The sequence below is a fragment of the Canis lupus genome, chromosome 18, assembly GCF_003254725.2.
Source record: "Canis lupus dingo isolate Sandy chromosome 18, ASM325472v2, whole genome shotgun sequence".
Lineage (NCBI taxonomy): Eukaryota > Metazoa > Chordata > Mammalia > Carnivora > Canidae > Canis > Canis lupus.
In genome coordinates this window covers 37,537,255-37,555,135 of record NC_064260.1, presented here as the reverse complement: position 1 = coordinate 37,555,135, position 17,881 = coordinate 37,537,255, and the positions used below count along the sequence as shown (strand labels likewise).

The window sequence follows — 17,881 nt, the reverse complement described above, 5'->3', positions numbered from 1 at the left end:
TAACTGGAAAAAAGAATGGCTTTTGCCTATGAACATTCCACAGGAAGGAGAATGCTTTCTTCATTGAAACTTAGTGTTAAGTGATGACAACACTTTTTGAACTATTATCAGATTATACCTTTGAACAATTTAGATTGGCTTCATTCCAATCAGTATCAGTTAGTGAGGTTTTTTTTTTTTAAGATTTTTATTTGTTTATGAGAGACACAGAAAGAGAATCAGAGACACAGGCAGAGGGAGAAGCAGGTTCCACGTAGGGAGCCCAATGCGGGACTCAATCTCAGGACCCCAAGATCATGACCTGAGCCAAATGCAGATGCTCAACCACTGAGCCACCCAGGTGCCCCCAGTTAGTGAGGTTTTATTATAGTTGCTGTATTTCAAATTACAGATTGGGCACCTCACTTGGTTTAAAGATGAGTACACCACTTGGAACAGGAGGCAACTAGGGAGACGTAGTTTGGATACTAAAGTAAAATGTCTGAGGTTTTCAGGGGTTTATGGTACAGATTAGTTGAAATTAGATTGTCTTGGGAGATCTGAGAAATGTAAACAAATACATTACTATCATTGTTGATACAATTATAAATTATGATGGCCAGATGGGTTGTTATAAATTACAAATTATCCTAGCTTATTTTTTTATTGGAGTTCAATTTGCCAACATATAGCATAACACCCAGTGCTCATCCCATCAAGTGCCCCCTTCAGTGCCCACCACCCAGCCACCCTGCCCACTTCTCCTTCCACCACCCCGCCGTTCGTTTCCCAGAGTTAGGAGTCTTTATCTTCTGTCTCCCTCTCTGATATTTCCCACTCATTTTTTCTCCTTTCCCTTTTATTCCCTTTCACTATTTTTTATATTCCCCAAATGAATGAGACCATATAATGTTTGTCCTTCTCCGGTTGACTTATTTCACTCAGCATAATACCCTCCAGGTCCATCCATGTTGAAGCAAATGGTGGGTATTTGTCATTTCTAATAGCTGAGTAATACTCCATTGTATACATAAACCACATCTTCTTTATCCATTCATCTTTCGATGGACCCCGAGGCTTCTTCCACAGTTTGGCTATTGTGGACATTGCTGCTAGAAACATCGGGGTGCAGGTGTCCCGACGTTTCATTGCATCTGTATCTTTGGGATAAATCCCCAGCAGTGCAATTGCTGGGTCTAGGGCAGATCTATTTTTAACTCTTTGAGGAACCTCCACACAGTTTTCCAGAGTGGCTGTCCCTGTTCACATTCCCACCAACAGAGCAAGAGGGTTCCCCTTTCTCCACATCCTCTCCACATCTTGTTAATTTTCCCCATTCTCACTGGTGTGAGGTGATATCTCATTGTGGATTTGATTTGTGTTTCCCTGATGGCAAGTGATGCGGAGCATTTTCTCATGTGCTTGTTGGCCATGTCTATGTCTTCCTTTGTGAAATTTCTTTCTTTTTTTAAATTTATTTATTTATGATAGTCACACACACAGAGAGAGAGAGAGAGAGAGAGAGAGAGAGGCGCAGAGACATAGGCAGAGGGAGAAGCAGGCTCCATGCACCAGGAGCCCGATATGGGATTCGATCCTGGGTCTCCAGGATCGCGCCCTGGGCCAAAGGCAGGCGCTAAACCACTGCGCCACCCAGGGATCCCCCTTTGTGAAATTTCTGTTCATGTCTTTTGCCCATTTCATGATTGGATTGTTTGTTTCTTTACTGTTGAGTTTAATAAGTTCTTTATAGATCTTGGCATCCTAGCTTATGAAAAAAACACACATCTTACAACGGTAACTGATGACTAATGCCAAGTCATCTATATATTCACCTCCTTTTACAAATGAATCGGGTTATATACAAACCCTCTCTTGTGTCATCTGGCATTTTTGTTCTGTTGTAACACACTGCCATCTTTAACGTGGCAGAGACAAGAACACCAGGCACAGGATCAAGCTGGACATAGGTAAGAGCCAGTTTCTTTCTACTTCCTATCCACCTTTCAAACAACCATTCATCTTTCGAGTGGCCAGCCTAACATTTGTTCATAGCCCTCTGATCCGGTTTAGGTGTTTTCCACTTGAGAATTTCTGGTGGAGCCGGTCAGGTGCTGTTTTCCCCCAACTACTTCCAGCATCCCCTTAAATCATTACTGACAGTTCTGGATCTATACTGACGCAGGCCACAAGAAAAGTTTCCAGTCTTCATACTCTTGGTCATGTGAAGAAAGAAAGAAAAATAGCTCAATAAAGCTTTAGATTACCCTTTCTTTTACTTTTGTTCTTCCAGAACACCCTATTCTCATGTTCCCCCTTCTGTTCTTCACACGGAAACTTTTACATGGCCACATATTTTGTTTCTAACTGCACTACCTTCTTATCATAGAACATGTATGATGGAGTAGGCATTTTTTGGAGGAGAGTCAGACTAGTTTTGAATGCCAGTTTCCCCTCTGGCTGGCTAAATATGTCTAAAGCAAACTGCTTAAATTCCTTGAGCCTCGTTGTTTGTAAAATAAGAATAATACTGGCTTTTAGTAGGATAAATTAAGATCTCCTTTACTTTTTCTTCTTCTGTCCTTCAAACTCTGAAATTTGATGTTTTGATGAAGATGTTGATTGGGTCCGATGGAGGGGCTGGCCTTAGGGAGAGACTAACTGGAATCTCTAGAAGTCACACCACAAGTCAGATCTAGTGCAAGTGCCCTTGCCCAACATGGTGCCACTTTGGGGTGAGGGCACCACTAGGAACAACACTGGGAGGCAGCCTCCACTCTAGTGCTTTTAGGAGGCTGGAAGAGGGGCCTATCTGATATTTTTCCTTTTCTTTGTATTGAGAACCCCTGGGGGAGGAGGTGAGGGCAGAGGGATGAAGATGATACGGGTAATACGATCCTAGAAGAAAGGAGGGCTGTGAGAAAGCAAATCTTCTGCACCAAAAAAGTCGATATTATGAAAGAAGACAATTATTTCAAAGAGATTCATGGTGCCAGCCCCTAACACATACAGTGCTTTTATGTTTCCACACCCTACCCTGGCTCTTCTTCATCATCTGAATTCGATGTTGGTTGCGACCTCAGCACAACGAAGTCCGTGTTCTCTGGCAAAATTCACACGGAATCTTGCCCTTCTAGAGCATTTTCCATACTAACTAGTGACGGTGCAAACAACCAAGCCTCTCTGGGGTCCCCTGACTTCGTTCCTAGAAACCCTGCAGGATAAATCGATTCGGCTGGACCACGGTGGCTTTTTTTTTTTTTTAATAGTAAATTTATTTTTTATTGGTGTTCAATTTGCCAACATACAGAATAACACCCAGGGCTCATCCAATCAAATGCCCCCCAGTGCCCATCACCCAGTCACCCCCACCCCCCACCCACCTCCCTTTCTACCACCCCTTGTTGGTTTCCCAGAGTTAGGAGTCTTCATGTTCTGTCTCCCTCTCTGATATTTCCCACTCATTTTCTCTCCTTTCCCCTTTATTCCCTTTCACTATTTCTTATATTCCCCAAATGAATGAGACCATATAATGTTTGTCCTTCTCCGATTGACTTATTTCACTCAGCGTAATACCCTCCAGGTCCATCCACGTGGAGAAGCAGAGAGAACCCCCTCACCCTCCGCAGGGACACGAAGCCGCGGCCACCGAGTCGCTGCGAGCCGGGCCGTAGTGCGTGCCGCGGCCGGCAGGGGGCGCCGGAGCGGCGGGGCCGCGGGCCGGCAGGGGGCGTGGCTCCGCATCCTTGACGGACAGCTGGGGACGCGGGGCCGATGAGGTCATGGGGGCCCGAGCGCGGGGGGCGAGCGGCTGCGGGGGTGCAAGTGCGGGTGCGTGCGCGAGCCGGTGTGGTCACGCCGAATCCCAGAAAGAAAGAAAGAAAGAAAGAGGCTTCCGTCTCTGGGAGGGAGGCTGCGGCCCCGGGGCGCGTCCTGCGCGCTCGCCCTCGGGGCCCGGGGCCCGGGGCCCGGGGGGAAGCCCCGCAGGCGCTCGGCCGGCTCGGGAGGGGCGCCGCCCTCCGGTGGCCACGGAGCAGGCCGCAGGGAGGGGGAGCTCTCGGCGAGGCGGCGGCGGGGAGGGGAGGGGCGCGGGCAGCGAGCCCGGCGTGCCTCTCGCAGCGAGCGCGAGCGCGCGCCCCCCGCCCCGGGCGTCTGCGGAGTCCGGGGCGCAACTGGTGCTCGGGGCTCGCCGCCCGGCCCGCCGCGGCTCTGCGAGGCGGGGGCCCGCGTGCATTTGCATGAAGCCGCCCGACCCCGCGGAGCAGCGGCAGCGGCGGCGGCGGCGGCGCGCGGTCGGGGCCGGGCGGCCCGGGTGTCGGCGCCCCGGTGGATGCGCGGCCCGGGGGCGGCCCATGGGCCGGAGCTGAGGCTGCCCGGGGCGGCGGGGCGCGGGGCGGGGGGCGCGGCCGAGGCCCGCGGGCGGCGGCGCGGGAGGAAGCGGAGGAGGACCGGCGCGCGGGGCCCCGGGGGCGGGCAGCGCGCCCCCGCCGCCCCCGCCCCCGCCCCCGCCCCCGCCGCCGCCGCAGCCGCCGCCGCAGCCGCCCCGGGCTCGCCATGCTCCTGGCCTCGGCCGTGGTGGTCTGGGAATGGCTGAACGAGCACGGCCGCTGGCGCCCCTACAGCCCGGCCGTGAGCCACCACATCGAGGCGGTGGTGCGCGCCGGGCCCCGCGCCGGGGGCAGCGTGGTGCTGGGCCAGGTGGACAGCCGGCTCGCGCCCTACATCATCGACCTGCAGTCCATGAACCAGTTCCGCCAGGACACGGGTGAGCCGGCGCCCCCCCCCCCCCCCCCGGCCCTGGACCTCGCGCCCGAGCCCACCGGGACGCACCCGCCCGCAGCTCGGGGCTCCGTGCCGCCGGGAGGTGGTGGTGGAAGGGGGCGCTTTGCTCCCTGGTCCTCTGGATTAAGATCCCCGCGCTCCTCGGCCAGTAAATGTCGGTGCAAGGGGCACGGGCGTTCTGGTGGTGCAAATCGAGCTTCCAGCGGAGAAGCCCCCCCTCCGCGCCCGCCTTTAAGCGCTCGGTGGCCCCAAGTACTCCCGCGTGGAAATAGATCCGAGGGCCGGCGCAGCCCCCCGCTCCGGCCGCGGGGAGAGCCGTCCTGCTGCCCTCCTCACGCCTCGGCTGACCCCGCTTTGCCTCGCACCCCCCTCCCCCCGGCACACACCTTACGGCCTCCAACCCCTTCTGCGTGGGATGCCTTCCCACGGCGGGGTCCTGGGGTGGGAACCCGGGGAGGGCAGCAGGGGTTCCCTGAAGGTGTGCGCTGTGCTCTGGTCTGGGAACGGCAGGCACCCGGGAAGGTGCCTGCAGCTGGGGGATCCCGGGGCACGAAAGACCCTGGGTGCTGCTGTGGCATTGGGGCCGCCGCCTGTGCCCTCCAAGTGCTGAAGCAACAGGCCAGAGCAGATGGAGGGGGAGGCGGAGGGCCGGCTCGGAATGCCTGGCAGGGCAGCCGCTCCCTTTGTCTGGGGAGGAGGGGGAGGAGGTGGATTCCTAAGGAGAAAGGGTCCCCAAGCTTCCTCCTGAAACCATCCCCTAGCAGGGACACTCTGGTCTCCCAGAGCACAAGCCCTTGTCTTCTCATGAGAATCAAGTTGCCACCGGGGGGCCACCACGATCCCACTTCCCTGCTGACCAGCCTTTCCAGGTCAGAGCAAGGCAAAAAGCCTGCAGGGAGAAGGTCAGGATGGTGGGTCACCCGCAGGGCAGTCGGACTTGTCTTGGCTCAGCTCAGGGTGTCCAGGCTTAATTAAGGACCTGGGATGGGCCTGCCTCTCCAGTAGTCTCTCACTGCGGGTTGGGGGCGGGGAGGTTACTTCTGGAATCTGGGTGGGCTTTCCCAAGAGTGTGGCCCAAGAGCCTGGAGGAGCAGGTGTGGTGGGGTGAGGCTAGAGAGGATGACCGGGGAGTCCCAGAGGATCAGTGAACAGCTGCTTGAACAGGGCATCCCGGCCTCCTTGGAAAGCCCCCACATCCTGTGTGCTAATTAGGATTGTCATGGGAAAAGGGTGTCTCTCCACTCTCTTGTCCCCATCTTTAGGCATAACTCTCAGCAGCCTCTTTGCCAGGGACTTTGCAGCTCCTGGCCAACTGAGTAAAGCTTTCTGGGGGAAAGGATTCCAGAAGTGTTAGCATCTGGAGGGGCTTAAACCCTGGTGAGAAAGGGAGGGAGGTGGAGCTGAGAGAGACTGGGCAGAGGAGGGAATGAGGAGGAATGTGGGGAGATTGAGAAAGAGGATTAAGTGTGGCCACGGAGGAGGGAGAGAATGTAATTGGGCAATTGGGGTAAAGGTTGTGGAGGTGAAAAGGGGGAGGCGGCAGCTTGGGGGAGGAGGAGGGTGGCTGCTGAGCCCTTGGAGGTGGGACCAGGGAGGCACCTGACGGGACATTCCAACCCTGCTCAGAACAGACAGGCGGATTTTAGCTTTTCCTTTCAGACTAAATCTCTGCAGCATGAAGAGAAACACCCTGGTGACACAAATGTCCCAGCCCCTGTTCGACATTTGGGGAGGGGGTGAAGTTTAATCAGTGTTTAGGGGTATCTAAGACGGGAATGAAGGGCATCCTCTCGACAGATGTGAAGTGACAGAGAAAATGGGGTTGAGGGACAGAAGCTATGGTCCCCAGGTCTGACCACCCTTCCCAGAGGCCAGGCTGGCCAGGGCCTGATGGCTTCTCAGATTTTAGACCAGAGCCAGGGAGCTTGCTAGACTCTGCCTCATTTTACAGAGGGCCTCAGGGTCTGTCGTGCATTCCTTTCCGTCTTAGAGGCCACGACTCCGACAGCTTAGGTTTCGTGCACTCATGCTAGTGGTCAGTGGGTGAGCGGGTGCTGCGCGCCTTTCTCCCAGTGCCAGGCCCTGCGCTGGGTGCCGAAGGCACTGGGCTGCATTCCCAGGAATGCCGGGCTGTCAAGGAGCTTGTCAAAGCAGAATAGAATCTCTGGGTTTCTGGCTCGGAGCCCCCTCCTCTCCCTTCTCTGCCAGCAGACACACAGTTCCTCTCAATATAGCTCATTGATGAGACCACGACAGGGTAGGAACTTTATACTGCCGGCGCCCAGGCAACCTCGGCCAAGCCCTGGCAATGTTTAATTAAATTACCCGCCATCCCCAAGCCGCAGTTTGAAGCTGGGAACCAGAAACATCCCCATAAACAAAGGAGAGCTGGAAGTCCCCTGCCTAGAGGCGAGTCCTCTCTTTTTTTGTTGCCTCCTCTGTGTGGGGACATTTCCTGACACGGGCGGGCGCTTTGTCTCTCCAGAAGTTGCCTGCCCTGCTGGGAGTGAGGCCTCAGACTCTGGGCTCCCCGGGGCTCCAGTCTCGCCCACCCTGTCTCCAGGGAGATGGCTGGGAGGGTACAGATACCCTCTGCCGCCTTTGTTTGCCCTGGGCCCTTCCTCCCCACGAGGCCTCTGGGTTTGAGGTTATTTGCACTCTATGCTGGTCTCCGCCAGTGTTTTGGGAATCTGGAAGGAGGGAGGAGACAGGGCACTCGAGGGGATGGTCTTGGCTGCTTCCAGAGCCTTGTTTGGGTCCATCTACGGGTCATTTGCCTTGACTGGGCTCACCTTTTCTGTCGTACGGCAGTGATTGGAGGGTTGTCCTTCAGCATCCCTGTCTCTTGTATCTTCCAGCACATCTGATCACCAGCACCTCCAGGCTCCAGCAGCAGGACATGGGGAGGGAGCCCCAGGCTGGGAGTGGGAAGACATGACCCAGGCTCTCACCCCACACTCACTGGCTTCCTGGGTGACCTTGAGCAAATCCCTTAGCTGCTCAGGCCTCATTTTTCTCTGGAGGATGAAGAGCAGCCTTAAGATTGCTCTGGCTCCTATCCTGTCATCATGCAGATGGGCGGGTGGATGGGTTTGGCCCCTGTGAGGGCAAGGATACTGCTTAGCAGTGGCGGTGGTGCAACACACAGGGACTCTGTGTGATACGATACTCTCTGCCCTGTGTGAGCACAGGAGTGGAGCATGCAAGTGTCACGAGGACCACATGGTCGATACAGTGTGGGGGACACTCCAAGACCATTGCACACATTGTCTTGCTCAATCCTCGATCTTAAGAAGAACCTACTTTCCCCATTTTATAGGAAGGGAAACAACTTGGAAGAGGTGAATTGCTCAGAGTTTTACAGCTAGTCGATGGCAGAGCTGAGATGCCAAATCAAGTGTCCCATGCTCGGCTCTGTCATTGGTGAACACTCCTGGAGCACCCACTTCATGCAGGCGCTGTTCCAGGCATGTGGAATATCCCAATAAGGAAAGATCCAGGGCTTTGCCCTCGTAAGACATTCCAGTGGGGCCGAGGGGGGCTTTGGAGAGGCCTGGAGTGGGACACAGCGATGCACAGATGTAGGTAAAGTGCCCTCGAGACTGGGTCGTGCGTGGAAGGTGTTTCTTTTGTATTTCCCAGGAGCCAAAACATCTCAGGTGCTTTGGAGTACAGGTGTAAGAGTTGCCAGGAAAAACTGATTTTCTTTCTCTTTCTCCCTGCTTAGTATATGAACAGTCTTCATTCCTATCCCATTAGAGGCCTTTTCTTTGGGTCACTGCACCCAAAGGACTAAATGGATTCCTCGGATCATCTAGTTCATGGTCCTGATTATAGAGGCCAGACTAGCTGGCACATTCCAGCTACAGTGGTCTCTGAAAACAATCAGAGAAGTGAAATCCCACAACGAAATTCTTTTCATCCCACAAGTTTGATTCTAAAGTCGGCCTTCCATCTCTCTTGGCCTGCTGGGGCTGAACCGAACTCAGCAACTTTCCCTCCAAAAACCAACTCTTCTTCATGACACCCCTCTACCTGCAAACAGTGCCAACTTTTTACCACCTGCCCTCAGGCAAGAACTTAGGATTCTTTGACTCTGTGGTTCAGAGGCTTGTTGGGGTGCCCAGTGCATAGACCATGTGACCCAGCTGTTGAAATTAGTGTGTGTGGTGAAAATCCACGGGGGGGTGTTCACAGGCAGATTCCCAGGCCCAGGCCCCAGAGATGCTGATGACTCCTCATAGTGGCCAGGGAGTGCTCTAGAAGGTGGTGCTAACCTGTACCCCCGGAGATCCGGAAGCAGATGATCCTGGAACCTCCCTTGGAAAGCATTCAGCCACTCAAGGTCAAGTCCTATCCACTTCTTCTCGGTGGGGTCCCTCCAGTCTGTCACCTCCCTCTCATTTTCAATGCCAACACCCTCATTATTTCTCACCTGGAACTAATTAACCGAGCAGCTCTGGTCACGTCACTTCTGTGTGTCACAGACTTCACTGGCTCCTCATTGCCTACAAATAAAACGCATCACAACCTGGCATTCCAGACTGTCTATGCCTTGGCTCTAGCATGACTTTCCAGGTTTATCTTCCTCTCTGCCTTCTATTTTCCCCTACTCCTGACAAACAGATGTCCCTTTTATCCTCATACATTCCCTTAGAATTCTCTTAGAATTCTCTGACACCCCCTCCTCTAGCTATTCACAGAGCCCCTTCTCCTGAAATGCCCTTTTCGCCTCTTGAAATTCTCCTTCTTATTCAAGCCTTACGGTACTTGTCATCCATTTCTTGAAATGTTCTCCCAACCATCATTACATCATTTAGTCAATATTTTTTTTAAAGATTTATGTATTTATTCATGAGAGACAGAGAGAAAGAGAGGCAGAGAAGCAGGCTTCTCACAGGGAGCCCGATGTGGGACTTGATCCCAGATCCCGGGATCAGGCCCTGAGCCGAAGGCAGATGATTAACCGCTGAGCCACGCAGGCATCCCAGTCAATCAGTATTTATGGAGCTCCTAGGACATGTCAGGCATGGGGGCACAAGCATGAGCAAACCCCTGGATGCCTCCTCTCATGGGACCGGGAGTCCAGTGAAGAGAGACAGACGTTCCCCAAATTGAATCACACCAATAAGCGTGTAACTGCACATCAAGATAAATGCCATTAAAAAAAAAAAAAGTAGGAGTGGGAATCTGATCTGGTCAGGGCAGACGGGAGATGTTTCCTTGAGGAAATGAGCTGAATGAACCCTGAAGGATGAGCAGCAGTGAGGATGCCAGAGTGGGGGAGGGCCCAGCATTGTGACAAGGCCCAGAGAGGAGAAGCATGTCAGAGAGCTGAGACTCGAAGAAGCCAGAGTGGCACAAATGCAGGTAGAACGTATTGGGGTGTGAGATGGATGCAGAGATTGGGGGCTGGGACGGGGGTCAGGTCCTGACCCAAGGGGAAGGTCAAGGAAAAAGTTTAAGCATGGAGGGGACATGGGCGGATTTTCTCGGCCCACTTGCGTTTTGTTGGCACCCTTCTTCTGGCATATTCTTCATAAATAGTCATTTGCACACTTGTCTAGTTTTCGACTGGAAGCTCTTTGAGTAGTGCCTGAATTCCTCATAGCAGCCAGTGGGGACTCAGCGATATGGGATAAGTGATTAAATGCCGAAGTAGCCAGAAGTCTTCAATCAATCACAGCAGGTTCATGGAGTTCTGGTTACTGCCCTGCCCCGCGCTCGGCGCCAGAGCACAGAGCTGGATGGTGGTGTCTCCACCTCCACTCCAGGTGTCTCGGGTACACAGCAGGCAGGCAGGGGCAGACGTGCACACCTGCTGAGGGAGGGCTTGGATTGGGAGAACACATCAGGAAACGGGTCACAGGATCCGAATGAGGACGGTTTCAATAGATACAAATAGCAAAGGAGGGCATTTCAGGGGGCGAGAGCTGGCGAGTAGTAGGTGAGGGACGCAGGAGGATAGAAGAGCATTTGTCTGTTCACCCTAGAGGAGAAGACCGGCTTGGGGGAGCTAAACCTGGAAGGGTGTGGAACAGCCTCAGCTAGCTTCCCAAAGTTCTGGGGCAGCTCTCCAGCATCTCTGGGATCGATAGCACTGTTGTCAAGAATGCCTCTTAAGCACATTTGTGAGCATTGGACAAGTGCATTGCCCCTGCTTCCCTGGAGAGAATAGAGAATAGGGTCCTTTAAGCTCTCTCAAGTCAATCCCCTAGTTTCTAAAAGGTGTATCCCAGGGTTGCCATGAAGATCATATGGGCTGAGCTAGGCACCTCCTAAATGATAAAGATAGTAGAAGGAGTTATATAAAATCTCTCTCTCTTTCACGCACACACACACCCCACACATCCTCTGAACTAAACTTTTCCTCTGACTTCTCCATCCTGCTTAGACATATAATAGAAAATAAATGACAGTGATGATCAACCAACTTTTATTGAGCTCTTGTCCCGTGGCAGGTGTTATTTTCATGCTTTATAATCCTTCCTTCCTTTAATCCTCAAATCCACCCTTTGAAGTAGCGACTGGGGGGGACCCAAGCAGAGGAGGAAACTGAGGCTTAATCACACAGCTGGAAGGGACAGAGCGTCCGCTGTTGGCCCCGAAGCCTGTGCTCTTTGTTTCCCCCAGCTACTTAGGAAGGAAATGGAGGCAAACCAGGAACTAGAGCCCACCCCCCCTTCTTCCTCCTCTCTTCCTCCCATCTCCCCCCCACACTCTGGTCCCCCACCAGAGCTCCTGGTGCTGAATAGGGGATTGTTTTGCTTCTCCCTCCTGCCTCTGAATGTTGATGTTTTGGGTCATTAAGGGGCTCAGAGTTGGGTGGGGGGCGGGTGATGACCCTGGCAAAGGCCTGAATAGCCATTGTTCCTTTTCTTCCCCCCTTGAATGGAATTCTGTCCTGGGTCTTGGTGTCTCCCTCTGGGTTGGAGGAGGGGGTGGGTCAGAGGCCTGCAAAGGGGAGCCTTTTCCCACCACTTTGATGGATAGGGCTTAAGCTGACAGATGCGAGATTCGAACACCCTTGGAGCCCTCTCAGGCCCCCTCACCCTGCCCTGACCCAGGCATCTTCAGCCTTGATGTTGATAGCCATGAAATGAGCCCTGATTGGGCGTGAGTCTGAATGCGAGTTTGGGGTTGGGGGGCGGGGGGGGGGGAGTGCTGGGGGATGAGAAAGAGGCAACAGTTATAGGCTTTCCTTTCCCTCCAGACCTGCAAATTCTTTCCCCTATGCTGCTTCCCCCCTGCACTAACCCTGGCCCCTTCCCTGTGCTCCCCCCTCCCCCAGGGAGACAATCGTATCTTTAGGAGGGTTTGAGCTTTTTGAAAGAAAATTGTTAGAGAAATAGAAGATCATTATGATCATTATCATTGTTTTGATACCAGATTTCATGCTCGAAAGCTAAGAGTTCTCTCACCCTGATTTTCTATTTTTGTTTTTACTGCACCCTTAAAAGGACAGAGGGTGAGCTCTAGCTCCACCAAGGCTGGGGTGCCTTCCTGGAGGCCGTGTCTTCTTCCTCTTCCCTCTAGGCTTTGTTCTTTTCCTTCATATCCCTCCAGGCAGGGCCACTTAGGGGAGAAGTGATATGATATTTATGAGCACCTACTAGGTGTCAAGAGCCTTAAGGGCCTTATGCAAATTATGGGGTTACGAGAGATCCAGAACCTGGCACATACAGATACATATTTGTTGCATAAGTAAGTGGGTCTCAATTAATTTCCACAAACATTCTACAAAGGACTCACTATATGTCAGGGAAGGAAAGGAAGTTGGGGAGTTTTATATAAACTCAGGAGTGACTGATTGGGCTGCAGCCAAGGTCTCCCGACTGCAGGTGGACAGGTGCTCTTTCTGGTCCATGGCACTGCCCCACAGCCTTCACTGCTCCCAGCGAGTGCATGCTCCCCAAGGCGGGAAGGGGCCCCATTTGGGGTGCGTACCTCAGTAGGCAGCAGCAGGCCACCCCGCAGTGGGACTGGCTCCAGTTTGCCAATGAACCAACACAGTCCAGGTTCGTTCCTTGCTGACCCTGACCCTGTCCTCTGTCCCACTCCGCAGGGACCCTCCGCCCAGTTCGCCGCAACTACTACGACCCGTCCTCGGCCCCCGGGAAGGGTGTGGTGTGGGAGTGGGAGAATGACAACGGTTCCTGGACGCCCTACGACATGGAGGTGGGCATCACCATCCAGCACGCCTATGAGAAGCAGCACCCCTGGATCGACCTCACTCCTATCGGCTTCAGCTACGTCATCGACTTCAGCACCATGGGCCAGATCAACCGGCAGACCCAGCGCCAGCGCCGCGTGCGCCGGCGCCTGGACCTCGTCTACCCCATGGTCACCGGCACCCTGGCCAAGGCCCAGTCCTGGCCCGCCAGCCCCGCGTCGGCCCCCGCGCCCGCCGCCCCGGCCTGCTCCTGCCCGCAGTGCGTCCTGGTGATGAGCGTCAAGGCGGCCGTGGCCCACGGGAGCACCGCACCGCTGCAGCCCCCCGCGGCCCGCAAGAACCTGCCCCCCGCGCCGGGCCCTGGGGCCAAGTCTCCAGATGGCCTGGGCACCATCCGGGCCCCGGTGAGGACCGTCCCGTCGCAGGCGATCCGGCGACAGGCCTCCAGCACACCGGCAGGGGGGACCGTGGGCTCTCCTGCCAGTCCCCCTGGAGCCAACGGCAAGACCGGAAGGGTGGCCCTGGCGACTTTAAATCGGACCAACCTGCAGCGACTGGCCATTGCCCAGTCCCGGGTGCTGATCGCCTCCGGGTAGGTACTTCTCTGGGTGCCTCTGAACGTTTACTCACCTGTACCGATCTGGGTCGGAGATGAAAGAGGGGCTGCCAAGATTTAGGCTGCTTGTCCCTCTGGCTGCAGGTGAAGGCAGCATGGTGTGGTGGGTAAGGGTGGACCTGGCCTCTGGGGTCCATCATATCTGGCTTCTTTTTTTTTTTTTTTTTTAAGATTTTATTTATTTATTCATGAGAGACACAGAGGGAGGAGCAGGCTCTCTGCAGGGAGCCAGATGTGGGACTCGATCCCAGGACCCCGGAATCATGACCTGAGCTGAAGGCAGAAGCTCAACCACCGAGCCACCCAGGTGCCCCCATCATATCTGGCTTCTAATTGAGACTTTGCCATAGCTATGTGATTCGAGGCAGATCCCTAACATCCCAGAGTCCTGACTTCCTTCCCTGTAAATGCCGGTAATGATACCTGTGTGAGGCTACCTGTCAGGGTTCAAGGTTATGCACCCCAGGCCATAACAGACAATATTAACCAGAATCCAGTTTGGGGGCTTTGTCACCTCGTTTAATCTTTACAGCAACTCTTTGAAGTAGACATTTTGGTCCCATTTTACCCTGGAAGACACCAAGAGGTTCTTTTGCTCAAAGACATAGGGCAATCATTGGCTGAGACCAAGATTGAAACTTTAGGAAGTCCGACGGCAGAGTCAGACACATGTCTAACTGTCCTGCTGCTTCTCTGTGAAGCACATACCACAGTGCTTAGCATACAGTAGGTGCCAAATGAGGTTAGCCCCTTTCCTCTGGTCTCTCTGAAACTGGAGGGGGTAACTCCAGACTGGGAATAATAGAGCATATTTTGCAAGTACTTAGCTATGTGTGCCAGGTGCTTTGTGTGCCTTGTCTCGGTACTTCCTGTGACAGCCTGGTGGTGTTGTAGGTTCTGTGGTTACGGCTTTTTATGATCTTCTTGGTCTTCCTAATCTTCCATTGGGAGAGACCCAAGTCCATGTGGTACCCACAGCCTTTGCCTGCAAGCTCCTGATTTCCTGTGAGATTGGCCTCTCACACTAGCCCACTCTTCCCTTTCCCTGGAGAAGCCTGGCCCTGCCTGTGACCCCTGAGCCCCAGACAGTCAGGGTAGTCTGCAGTGAGGTTGGACTCCTGAATGTGACATTCAGGCTGCCCAGAGGAGGCTGTCAGTACATAGAGGTTCAGTGCCAGGAAGAAAGAGGCCGGGGGTGTACCGCAGAAGGGGAGGCCCAGCCTTCACTCCAGCCTCTGCCACTAACCGAAGCCACAGAGTCTCTGCAAGGTCCAGCTTCATCGTGCATGAATTGGGGATCCTCAGGCTTGCCTGGCCTGCCCCATGGAGTCCTTGTGGAGTCCTCCACTAAGGAGGTTCATCCCTTGAGAACTTACCAGCCACACTTGCCAGTGTTCTCTTATTCCCTGCCCCTCAGAGTTGACTTTCCAAGAAGGGCCACATGGCTCTCCTGTGTCATAGAGTGGGGGCTGGAGCCCAGGGTTTAGTCCCCTAGTCTTCTGCCCTTGGGGCTAAAGCTCAGCTCCTCATTGTGTGCGAGGGCGGTTTATAAATGGCCAAGTGCAGGTCAAGTGCATGGGATTTTCCTATGACTACTTCTGAGCTTTGCAGAATGTTTGGGAGAGGGGAAGGGCACCTGAGTTGCACCACTGCTCACTCCGTTTCCAAGGTCACCCGGTAGCATCCTGGGGCCCCTGCCAGAGTTCCAGGGTAAATATTTGTGTGGCAGAGGGAGGTTCACCTAGTGGACAAGAAACACAGCCTCCAGAGCCTGACTGCCCAGGCTGGAAATCAAGTTTCTTGGTGCGTAACTTGGGGGCAGATTTTGCATCTTCGGCATTCAGGTTGCTCGTCTGTGAAATGGGAGGGTGATAGTACCTTCCTTTTTTTTTTTTTTTTTTTTTTAAGATTTTATTTATTTATTCATGAGAGACACAGAGAGAGAGAGAGAGGCAGAGACACAGGCAGAGGGAGAAGCAGGCTCCTTGCAGGGAGCCCGATGTGGGACTCGATCCTGGGACTTCAGGATCATGCCCTGGGCTGAAGGCAGGCGCTAAACCGCTGAGCCACCCAGGGATCCCCAATAGTACCTTCCTAATCAGGGTTGTCAGGAGGATTCAGTGAGATCCTCAGAGTATAGCCTTAGCCCAGGGCATGGCACATAGGAGGAGTCCAGTCAGCATTAGCTGTCATTCACATGTCATCTGTTGGAGGTCCTTGTTGAATTGAAGTCAAAGCTGAGCAGAGTCTAACGCCCCTGCCTCATTTCTGGCACCCTTGGCAAAGGCCGAGTGACCCCCATGCCCAAACTGAGGGAAGGGACCCCCAGATCACTTTAAATCTCACCAAGGGGGCCGGCAGCCTCTTTATGTCTGCTTTCTTCCCCCGCCTGCCGGTGGGACCCGAGCAAGAGAATGGGGCGGAGGTCCGGGCATGGCCATTTCAAAAGGACTATAGAAACAAGCTTTATTTCTGCAGTTTTCCTGAAAGGGGAGGCCCCGCCCTACCCCTCTATCTTCCAGCCCTTTCCTTTTTCTACCTCTTACCAGCACCCTCTCCCCCACCACCATCTTCTCCTCCAGTCTTTCTTGGCCATTTAATTAGCGTGCTCACTGCCTTTGTCTGGCGCTGCCATCGACCTTCTGTCGTGGAATGGCCCCGTCCCCTCCTCTGCCTGTCCGTGAGCTCTTCAAGCAACTTTCCCACGGAAAAAAGGAAGACCAGGGAGGGCGGGAGAGGTGGGCTGAAGAGCAGGGTTTGTGGGGGAACAAAAGACCCTGTGAATTATTCAGAGACACAAGCAGGGGGTTTCTAAAGAGAATAGAGGGGGGCTGTGTGGTGGGGGGCAGGAGTCGCCCCTCTGGCCCTCGCCTCCAGAATCGAGGCTTCTCGATCTCCGGCGAGACTTCGGTTGCTGGAGAGACAAGACCATTGTCCGGCCCGAGGATTCCTGCCTCGGCTCACGGACTCGCAAAAAGACACCACTTCTCACCATGGTATCTGCGGAGCTTTTCTCCTGCCGACGGCCCCCGTCTTCTCCTTTTGCCAGCTCCTCTCTTTTCTTAGTTTTGTGTTTGAGGCACAGAAATGGAAGCAGAAATGGAAACTGAGAACAGCCCGGCAGAATGGGGGAGGGTGTCTTCCCCTGGTTAGGCCAAGACGGCTTTGGCTGAGCCGAGTCGTGAGATGCATACCAGTCACTGGGGTGCTGGTTTCTGGAAGGAGGCCTCAGGCACGCACAGCTGGGACTGCAGCTGTGTGCGACCGGTGCGGACTCCTGGGCCACCTGCATGGTTCCCATTAGAACCCGTCACCTTGGGGGAGGGCGGATCGGGTGTTGCAACCAACAATCCTAAGTACTGCCCCACCACCCAGCTTTACACTTCACCCTCCATGTCTTCAAGAGTCTGAGAAAAGGCTTTATCAAGCCCAACTTCCTCTTACAGTTGGGAAACAAAAATGTAAACAACCACCCCATTTACATAGGGCTTGCCTGTTTACTGAGTATTTGACCCAGATCCTAACTCCTCACAGGGACCCAAGGGCAGAGATGTAGGGTGCCCTGTTACGGATGTGGTAACTCAGGATGTGGTCATTGAAGTTCACGGAGGCAGTGTGACTCCCCCAAAGGCACAGAATCCAGTGCCAGGCTGGACTTGGAAGGCAGGTGTCCTGACCCCGGAGGGCCCCTGCCCCCGTACCCTTCTGTGTCCCATAAGCAAACGTCCCCCTCCTCCTCAAGTTCCCTGCCACCTCCAGACCATACTGGACACGTGGTCCATTTCCTGGAAAGGCGGGGACCCTGCCCCCCTCCCGGTATTCACCGAAGTCTGGGGTCCTCATGTGGACCCCACCCAGCCCCCTCCCCCAGTTCTTGGGCTGTGCTCTGGGGATGGAACTCTTTCCTGGTTCACCAGATTGGGTGTGGAAACCTGCCAGTCCAGTTTGTGGGAACAAAGGTGCCTTTTGTCCCCCAGATCACAGCTACTTATCAGCTGGAGAGGGGCCCTTGGAGCTGGCTGGGGGAAGGCAGATGCGTGGCTGGGCTGCGAGCGCTGCCCCCTGGTGGGGGGCCCGGAAATAGGCACAGGCCCAGGACCCTTCCCTCCCAGGCTCCAGACCAGCCGGGGTGGGAGACCCAGGGCTTAGGCGGCCGCCTTGCTCTTAGGCATTGCTTAGGCTGCCTTGCTCCTGGCATCTGTAACTCCGGACCCTCACAGGCTCACAGGTAAGGAGACTGAGGCCCAGAAAAAGTTGAGGGAGGTTGTGAGGAGTAACTGGCAGGGCTGGGTCTCGACCCTGGTTTTCCTGACTCCTGGCCCCATGAGTCC

General features: G+C 54.3%; 1 protein-coding gene across 2 annotated transcripts in view; it reads left to right on the top strand.

Moving 5' to 3' along the window:
- The first annotated feature begins 3,735 nt into the window (after window positions 1-3,735).
- DTX4 (deltex E3 ubiquitin ligase 4) overlaps window positions 3,736-17,881 on the top strand; it is a 35,955-nt gene continuing 21,809 nt past the window's right edge. Inside the window, exons 1-2 of one of the 2 annotated variants that reach the window (XM_035701966.2) lie at window positions 3,736-3,810; window positions 12,827-13,526. In XM_035701966.2, coding sequence (XP_035557859.1) covers window positions 3,762-3,810; window positions 12,827-13,526 — 749 coding nt within the window. In that variant the 5' untranslated portion in view covers window positions 3,736-3,761. Of the gene's footprint in view, window positions 3,811-4,510; window positions 4,745-12,826; window positions 13,527-17,881 lie in introns of those variants that run through there. The other variant, XM_025452313.3, reaches the window with a different exon arrangement.